The 9,791-nt window shown below is 34.6% G+C and overlaps 1 protein-coding gene across 2 annotated transcripts; it reads left to right on the top strand.

Annotated features, from left to right (window-relative positions):
* The first annotated feature begins 284 nt into the window (after positions 1-284).
* LOC110660670 (xylose isomerase) lies at positions 285-9,791 on the top strand. 2 transcript variants are annotated; one of them, XM_021819047.2, is made up of 21 exons: positions 285-360; positions 1,283-1,366; positions 1,528-1,635; positions 3,712-3,786; positions 3,857-3,986; positions 4,078-4,169; positions 4,349-4,399; positions 4,954-5,030; positions 5,128-5,182; positions 5,286-5,387; positions 5,550-5,601; positions 5,851-5,896; positions 6,014-6,069; positions 7,893-7,944; positions 8,055-8,134; positions 8,223-8,293; positions 8,395-8,435; positions 8,584-8,683; positions 8,787-8,858; positions 8,944-9,021; positions 9,522-9,791. In XM_021819047.2, exons 2-21 carry the CDS (start codon positions 1,298-1,300, stop codon positions 9,555-9,557), a joined length of 1,443 nt encoding a protein of 480 aa, XP_021674739.1. In that variant the 5' UTR covers positions 285-360; positions 1,283-1,297; the 3' UTR covers positions 9,558-9,791. The 2 variants fall into 2 exon arrangements, with proteins under 2 accessions (XP_021674739.1, XP_021674738.1); XM_021819046.2 differs by lacking the exon at positions 285-360 and adding an exon at positions 657-784 and having other exon boundaries at positions 9,522-9,564.

Below are 9,791 nucleotides of genomic sequence, written 5' to 3'. Positions count from 1 at the left end.
ACGGAATCAAATTTCACAAATTAAAAATTAAAATACTAGCCAATTCATTACCATGTAATTTTATCATCACTTTGGATAACTCCTTTTCCAAACAATGACTAGAATGACATTTTTACCCTTAATTCAAGAAAAATATTCGTTAATATTCGGTAAAAAGAGGAAATAGCAGTTGATAATCTTAAACAGATGATTTAGATAGAGTCAAAATCAAATTAGATCCATTGTGATATTGGATAATTATGGATTTCACAAAACTGGCGTTCTCTTTCTTCTTTTACTCACTCTATATAGAGCGTCGTCAGAAGAGTGCCGCTTTGCCCCATATAACAGCTCTCTCTGTTTTCAATCATACTCTCATCTGTAAGTCTCTGTCTCTCTCTCTCTCTTTGGTTAGACTTTTTAGCTGAGATTAGGGAAAGGATTAAGAGCGTGGCTGTTGATACATCGCTTCTTTTCTCTTCGTTTTCGTGTTAATTTTTAGATATTTTAATTTCTATTTTTTTTATTCTATGATTTTTCAGTCAGAATTATTCTTGTTTTTGTTGTCCTTGTTCGTGCTTCTCCACATTTCTTTGTTTTAGACTTATGAAAAGTTTTTTTCTTGAATTTCTGGTGACGGGATTTTTCAAGTTCGAAGTTGCTCGTTAGAATATTAACGATCAAACTATTAAGGAGGAACAATGAGCTTTACTCGGGCTCAAAATTTTTTCTTGATGGTAACACTGTTGCCCATTTTGGTTTTGTGCGCCAACTTTTATTCAGGATGAACTTTGGAAGAGAGAGGGTAATTCTTTGTCAAATTTTATGGCTTTTACTAGTGGGAATGTTTTATATTGATGTGGCTGTCCTCATTTGCAGTATGTTTCCAGCAAAGCTTGACCAGGTTCAATATGTGTTTAATTTGTAGGCTAATGGCTCATTTAGGTGGTTTCAGTAGGTTACTTTCCTGAAGCTTAGGAGCTCTACTATGAGTTAAGCCAATACATGATTTCTACTAGTTGTTAATGTAATCATGTTCAAGTCTATGTATGTGCACAAAGCATCACGGCCTTTTCTTGCTGGACATTGTTGTTTTATCCTAAATTTCTCATTAAATTTTCTACTTAGATTATGGGTTGATAAATATATACTTGTTGTATGTAGTATGTGAATGTGAGTATTACATACATCCTTTTCATTTCTCTTCATCTAATATATATAAATATATACTATTTTTATGTACTTTTACCATTTGACAATCAATGGTCCTTTGCTTGTTTCCTTGTTATCCTGTATGCTGCAGAATCAGCTTGAAAAAATGGGCAAAATAAAGGGAGGAAAGATATTGTTGTTTCTTCTCTGCTTGAACATAGTCACCTTTGGAGTGGTAAGGCTCAAAAAGTGTCTCTTTCTAAGGGATTGTGTTTCATATGGGAAGAAAAATAATCTTTTCATTTTGTTTGCTTATTGTTATCCTTCTTTATAAGTTATTTTGATTGATTAATCAACTTTAGTTTAATCTCTTTGGTTTCACTGTCTTGCACTTAGATTGCTGATGGTCCACCTACATGCCCTGCTGATCTAGGTGGAGAATGCAATAATTCTGGTGAATGGAAAGGGGAATTCTTCCCTGGCATTCCTAAAATTAAGTATGAGGTAAAGACTTTAATGATGTTTGTCGCTTCACATTAAGTAATATTTGTGCTCCTTAATGTGCCATTATTTGGTTTATGAGCATGGGTTTCTTAAACCCTTCTGTCCACTTTTTGTCATCTAGAAATTTGTTAAAAGGATTATGTTGGCTTAGTGTATTTTATCCTTGTTATACATGCCAGCCAACTTTTTTCCTTTGCTGCCAGAAATCTTATTTTGGAAAGTTTGACATTTAAAATTTACTTCTTTGCAATAATTCATCATTATATGCATTTCTATAAACAATGCAATCAAGGAAATCTAGTTTTTGGAATTTAATTCTTCATCTTAAAAATACTCCCCCCTTCCCATTTCAAGTGCTTTTTAAGGTTTTGCACGAGGATTAAGGAAATGATTGGATAACTTCATTTTTATAAAATATATTAATAATTGACTAAAGTACCCTTGTAAATGCATTGGGGATAACAATAGATAAAGGTAAAGTTGGAAAAAAATTTATTGTTTCCTTAATTTTCTAAAAAAGCAAATAAAGTGGGACAAAAATTTTTTAAAAAAAAAATAACTTGAAATGGGATGGAATAAGAAGTTTATTTTTTTATTATTTAGGAAATTTAATTAGTATTAGTATTTCTATTATTTAAGAATTTTATTATTATTTAGGAAGTAATATTTTATTTTATTTATGAAGTTTGAGTTGGTTTGAGATTTCAAATTTGTATTTGCTTGGTATTATCTTGTTTAGGATTTCAAATCCTAATGGTAGTAGGATTAACGATTATACTATAAATAACTGTGTCCTCTAGATATATTAGTAGATATTATATTGACAAATAGACAATTAAATTTTTTAGAATTAATAGAAAATTGAGAATTGTTTTTCATTCCCTTTTGAGTTTTTTATTCTGTTCCTCAGTTTGCTGTGTGTCTCATTACTGTTCTTTCTTGCTCCTGTTGTGAACCCTTGTCACTGTCCTACACCAAAACTATTGCCACTGTTCCAAGCCCTTCGCATGCTAGGTTCTTTCTTGGATCCTCGTAACCAGCCCCCCCCACCTACTGGGTTATTTCTTAGAGCCTCACCATAGTTTTCCACCTCATGGCAACTCTTCACGAACCATCATTGTTTAGTCACCAGATAGCTGCGCTGAAACAACAAATCGATGGCCCACTACCAGGTAACTCCCTCAATGCAAGTTTGCCATCTGAGGTTGCCTAGAATTCGAGTTTCAATCAGGTCAAATTTCAACATGAATTGCGACGTGATTGAAACCCAACAAAATTTGGTTTTTGAAGCTCACTCTAGTGTCACCTTTGCCAATGACATCGTTTCCACTGTTGGAACTCCCATTTGTCGCCCAAACTCAAACAAGACTAGTCAAGTTTCAATCAATCAAGAACTGCAGCTGATTCACACTGCTATTATGCTGTGTTCCATCTAACTCGCGTGTCACCTTTGCCAATGACATTGTTTCCACTGTCGGAACTCCCATTTGTCACCCAACTCAAACGAGGCAGGTCGAGTTTCAACCAATCAAGAACTGCACCTGAGTTCACACTGCTATTATGCTATGTGTTCCATCTGATTTAGTGCTATGTCGCCTTCATGTCAGTATCCAATCACACCATCACCCAACAACATTGTTTGACACCCAAGTGCCGTGTCAGCCCTTGCCATCTCAAAATTTTTTTTGTAGAACTCTTCTCTGCTAATTTTGACGTTGTTTTTGATTTTGACATCTGTTTTTGGCAGAAACAAACATTGAAGGCTGGTAAGAGCTTTGAATTGTGTTTTCAGTGAGATTATGTGGGTTGAAATTCAAAGATCACAAGTTGAAATCGTTTACTATAAAATACAAGTGATTGAAACATGTTATTGATACTGGTAGGATTAATAATTCTACTATAAATACCTATGTCCTCTATGTATTTTAGTAGATTTTTGTTGTTGATGAATTGACAATTAAATTTTTGAGAATTAATAGAAAATTGGGAATTCTTTCTCATTCCCTTTAGAGTGTTTTATTGCGTTCCACATCACTATGCCAGTTAAAAAATACATGTTTGCATTGTCATTTGTAGGGACCTTTGAGCAAGAATCCACTTGCATACAAATGGTATAATGCAGAAGAAGAGATTCTTGGGAAGAAAATGAAGGTCGTATTTCATTCTTAATTTGTTATTGCATCAATTACTTGATGATTTCTAAAATTATTTTTGGCCACAGGACTGGATGAGATTTAGTGTTGCATTTTGGCATACATTCCGTGGCACCGGAGGTGACCCATTTGGTGCACCAACTAAATATTGGCCTTGGGAAGATGGTACCAATTCATTGGCCATGGCCAAAAGAAGAAGTGAGATTGATATATATTAAACTCTCTTCTTTATATGGTGTTTGTATGTAAATTATGCTGATTTATTTATTTATTTTGTTACATAATTTAGTGAGGGCCAATTTTGAGTTCCTGGACAAGCTTGGAGTAGATAAGTGGTGTTTCCATGATAGGGATATAGCCCCTGAGGGAAAAGCTCTTGAGGTTAGTGAGTCAATTTACAGTAACTTCAGAGGTAGGGAAGAATGGTTTACATGCTTATGCATTTGAAACTTTGGGAAGTGAAATTTGTACTCTTTTAAAATCTAGGCAAACCATATTTTCGTTGATCCTAGGTCTGCCTAGTGAAACTAGTTAATCTGGGCTATTTGTTTGTGTTGCAGGAAACTAATGCGAACTTGGATGAAGTGGTGGCCCTTGCCAAAGAGCTTCAGGTAATTTTACATGAATGATAGGTCATGAAGTGGACTCAAGACTGGGCCTATTAATCTCCATGTACCATGTCTTGCTTCCATGGGCCTTGGTGTTATTACTTTTCCTGTTAATTGCCTGATATTCTGGTTACATTTCACATGTACCTTTTTTAATTCATTATGTATGTAGCATCTTGGTTTATTATTGTGAAATACCTTATATATTTTTGAATGCATTGTATTATTGTAATATAATCCTGGATCGAAGTCTCCCCATCCACTGCTTGGGAAAAGCCTTAACTTGTAGGTTATCTGAAAATGGTGTTTCATTTTTACTTGTGTGTTGGGCATGCCATGCAACAATGTTGGACTTTACCGTCATTAACTATTATGTGGTTATTCCTTTTAGATATCAATGTGCATGACATACTTATTTTTCTTGTCACTACTCATCTCATGAGTGTACCAAGCATGATTTTTATTTTGTAATTTTTATATTAAATGCTTGATTGTGCTTCTTTTTTCAGTATGAAGTCCTGTTCCTTTTTAAATAATTCTATCATGCGACCATGCAGGGAACCAAGATCCATCCTTTGTGGGGCACAGCTCAGTTGTTTTTCCATCCTCGTTACATGCATGGTGCTGCTACTAGGTACTGTGCACTGATAATTGGTTGTATGCTGAGCTGGTGATGGTATTTAGATTGCATATTTGTTGACTTGAGATTGGGTCCCTTACTCCCTTTGCAGCTCTGATGTAGGTGTATATGCTTATGCTGCAGCTCAAGTTAAGAAAGCAATGGAGGTGTGTAATCTGAAGATTGTATAGTTGTGTGAATATATCTGGCCTCTGCAATACTGCTTTTCTTATAGATGCCAAGTGTGTCGCAATTAACATTTCTCAACAGGTCACCCACTACTTAGGTGGAGAAAATTATGTCTTCTGGGGTGGACGTGAGGGGTATCAGTCTCTCTTGAACACAGATATGGAAAGGGAACTTGATCATTTGGTATTATTCTCCTCTTTACCAAATGTTTGGGTGTATGCTTTCAAATATCTCATAATGTGAATTTATCTTCTTTCCAAAAATTAACTTTTGAAGCATCCCTCCTCTTTTTTTTTTGTTGGTCAAGCATCTCTAGTTTTTAACTGATCAGTTCGGTTCCCACAGGCAAGGTTTATGGAAGGAGCTGCTGCCTACAAGAAGAAGATTGGATTCAATGGTATACTATGTCATTTCATTGCCTGTGCCTCTCACTTGAGTGATGTGAATTTTTCTTAAAAAAAACTCAAATCTTTAATAGGGTGTGATACAATTTTTCTTTCAGTTGGGGTATAACATATGAGTAATTCGTTTTCTGATTCTCTTCTTTCTTTCTTGTTAACTGTTCTTGCATTCAATTACTGAACATTTTTTTTTTCTTTACACATTTCTAGAAATCGAACTTATTTTTTTGCTTTTTGATTTTCAGGAACTCTGCTAATTGAGCCCAAGCCACAAGAACCTACCAAACATCAGTATGCTTCATTTTTCCCTCAACTACTTGGGGATTAAGGCTTAGTTCTTGTTTTGTTGTCGTATTTATCTTTTTTTACCCTTTGGCTTTATGTTTATATATGTTGTGTTTTTGTAAGGTATGATTGGGATGCTGCAACAGCAGCTAATTTCCTGCGAAAATATGGACTTACAGGTGCTCATTCGAACTTCATTCCTAATCTTTTTGGGCTTTATTGACATTTAAGCACACCGTTGTATGTATGAAATTTAACATGTCAACACATGCTTATGCACACATGTGCATGCCCAGATAAGCAAATGTGCATCATTTGCTAGTTAGAATTTTACTATGAAATTTTGGTATCATTGCAAAATTGTCTGTTGATAGTTATAATGTTAAATTACTGATAACTTCTCAAAATTTTGTTCACACGAGCCTGGGATTATTTGAATTTAATTAGATATTTAAATGTTATGTTCATAATTGGACAAATTATTGATGCTAGTTTTAATCATTAATATGTGATAACATAATATGTGTGCTTTGCATGTGTGTGTGTGTGTTTTTACTGTAATGCAAGTATTAGAATTTTTCTCCATTGTGATGTACCAAGAAATAAATATTGGATAGCTGTATAGTCTGTATTAGAATGAATTTGTTTGAGTTAATTTAATTAAATTCTTTATTTGGGACAGCTTAAAATTGGTTGAGTCCCTTACATAGGAAACCTGGCTGTCCTTTTTATATATCATCACTCAACACTTCTAAGTGTGCCTTTTAATTATAAATTAGATTATTTTTTATACTGTACCTTCTCCATGCTTTAGTTAATTTTTTTGCTTTGCTTCTCCATCTTCTATTACTTTAATGAGAGAGTGGTTTTTCATAATCAATTTACTGTTATGATTTTATGTTATTTTTCTAAAAATTTATTGTATCTATGCGCATAATTTCATGGAGGACCCCTTACTATTTTAAAGTTCCGTTTTTTTATTGATCCCCTTCGTGAAAAATTTCCTGGAGAGCTGTAGTTTCTGAAATCCTATTGAACCGAAAGTCTTAGGTCAACTGTGAACATGGGAGTTAGTGAAGAACCTAGTCAATTTGAGTTTGACATATGATATAGTATTGATCTCATAGCCTATGCAGGCTTTTTTAGTGCTTCCAGTCATGGTTTTGGTTATCAGCCTTGATATGCATATGTTATTGGGAAGGTTGTGTAATGTACAATGTGATCTTTTTTTCCTTTTCTAAAAATTAAATATTGGAAAAATGCCTCTTTTATTGGAGTTCGTTCATGCTCACTTTATTTTTTATACATTGATACTATGGGATTCCTCTTATTAATGAAATTGTGAGTTGAAATTAATGAATAATAAATAATTTCATCAGAAAAGAAGGAGCCATGTTCATGGTTACGGTGCCAGCTGTTAAAATCAGGTCCACTTGTGTAGGACTAGATCTTGGTACTAGCCCATAACGATCAAAGTTGAATCGTGAGCCTATTAATGAAGCAAATTCAATAAAGCAACAACTAGTACCATAGAGCAGTGGCCATAAATTGGAGAGTCTTGACCAATTTGAAAGATCATTTGATGTCGTTGAAATACCTGAAATTTGAGTTGTTCGATCAAGTAAAGGAAACTCAATGATGTTGCATGGGATCTCATTAAAATCTTCACACGTGGTTTTTCCTAAAAGAAGCCCCCTGGCTTCATAAAATTTCTCCATGGGGAGGCTTCATTGGAAAAATATAAGCATAACCCTGGGCTTGTAGATATTTTAAGTAACAGCACCTTTCTATTTTGCATGGTGCCTGGGCAGTTTAAAACTCTTACTTTGGCACTCCAAATTAGCTCGATGCTCTATAATCTTTAATCATCAACTTCGAAGATGGATTTCACTGTTCTCCATTTTAGAGGAGTTTTAAGTCTGTTACTTGACAGTGCTTTCTATTTAGTGAGTCTGATCTGATGGCTGATAGTTAAACTCATTGCCCTTCTTTCCTTTTGTAGGAGAATTCAAGCTCAATATTGAGTGCAACCATGCCACTCTTTCTGGTCACAGGTACATAAGATGTATTTTGGTTTATGCCTCCTTGGTACTTGAGATTATTGCCAGTTGACATATGGATGTGTGAAAATTGGCCAACCTGTAATACTTAATACATTTCACAGCTGTCATCATGAGCTTGAAACTGCAAGAATCAATGGTTTACTGGGAAATATTGATGCTAATACTGGTGACCCTCAGATTGGTAAAAGAATTAGAAACCTTTTCCACTTTTTAAAATTTACACCTTTATTATTGAAAAAGAACTGAAATCATTTGTGATTTGAATGCAGGGTGGGATACAGATCAATTCATGACGGATATTGCAGAGGCAACTATGGTTATGCTTAGTGTGATAAAAAATGTAAGTAAAGGCTATGTCACTTTAATTTGATTGTGAAAATTCAAGACCTTGCCATTTCAGATGGGATGAGATTGTATGGTTTCATTTTGTGTTGGACACAGGGAGGATTGGCACCAGGAGGATTCAATTTCGATGCGAAATTGTCAGTTTCTTAGTTTCTGGATTTCCTTCTTTTTTACACATGCATGCAACATTTTATCATGGACTTCTATATTCTGTATATTTGATCTTAATAATTACTTTTGAGTTGTTACCAAAAAAATAATCACTTTCGAGTTGATGATAATTAGGCGAAGAGAGAGTACAGATGTGGAGGACCTGTTCATTGCTCATATTGGTGGAATGGATACATTGGCTCGGGGACTACGAAATGCAGCTAAGTTGATTGAGGTAAGCTTTTCAGTTTTCGATGTCCTTTCCCTGAATTCTTATTGAAGATCTTTCCTTTATCCTGATTTTGATACTAATTGAGTCCTCTCGCTGTGAAATGAAGGATGGTTCTTTGGCTGAGCTTGTTAGCAAGCGCTATGAGAGTTTTGACTCAGAAATTGGCAGACAAATAGAGGTAACATGCCTCAATTTAATACCTTTTTTGACTTAGTTTTGGTTTCTTTTTCCTGCTAATTGAAAATTAATGTATCTTCCAACAGGCTGGTAAGGTTGATTTTGAAATGCTTGAGAAGAAGGCCTTTGAATGGGGTGAACCAAAGGTTGCATCGGCTAAGCAGGTAATTCAATAATTAACCTGATTTGTGCTTGCAGCAACTAGCAACAACTGCTTCAGTAAACTCAAAATATCCATCACCACCTTACCCTCTTATTAAATGCAAACACTATGAAATGATCTCTTATTGTTTTTATTGACCTGGAGAACTAGATAGGAAAAGTGTTTTAAGACTGGAATGAACTTCTCATCTCAGTCCATAAAGTTAGAAGTGAGAAATCAGCCAGTGTTTTCTTTTTAGAACTAGGTGTTGAACATGATGAACTTGCATTGTGTGGAAAATCATTTATTCAGATGTTTTCATTTGCCCTTTCATTTTGATTTGCAGCCCTTGTTCCTTTGAAATATTGTAACTTGTAAGAGATCTTACCGTTGGCTATGGCAAACCATTTCATCTAATTCTGGAGAATTAAATTGTTCAATTAGTTACATTTAGGTCCTTAACGTTTTAGATTGTTAGATTGTGGATAGAATCTAATATGGGATATGTGTTTGATGTTACAGGAACTTGCAGAGATGATTTTCCAGTCTGCATTGTAGATCACCGCAGATCCCCCTCTTTTGCAATCATCTTTGGTATAAATAATACATACTGGAGCATACCAATAACTGATATGATGTAATGTAGTAAATGTTTTGTTTTGAGCTAAATGCATGAGCAACATTTTAATTTACCAAATGCGCTATGCACTTTGTTTGAATGTGCCTTTCTTATGAAAAGGGAGCATATAATGTTACATCTTTTAATATACCTATATTTCGAGTTGCATGTCC

This window comes from Hevea brasiliensis, unplaced genomic scaffold (genome assembly GCF_030052815.1).
Source record: "Hevea brasiliensis isolate MT/VB/25A 57/8 unplaced genomic scaffold, ASM3005281v1 Scaf3, whole genome shotgun sequence".
Lineage (NCBI taxonomy): Eukaryota > Viridiplantae > Streptophyta > Magnoliopsida > Malpighiales > Euphorbiaceae > Hevea > Hevea brasiliensis.
The sequence above is the reverse complement of the archived record's forward strand: the minus strand, read 5'-3'. Positions and strand labels throughout refer to the sequence as shown.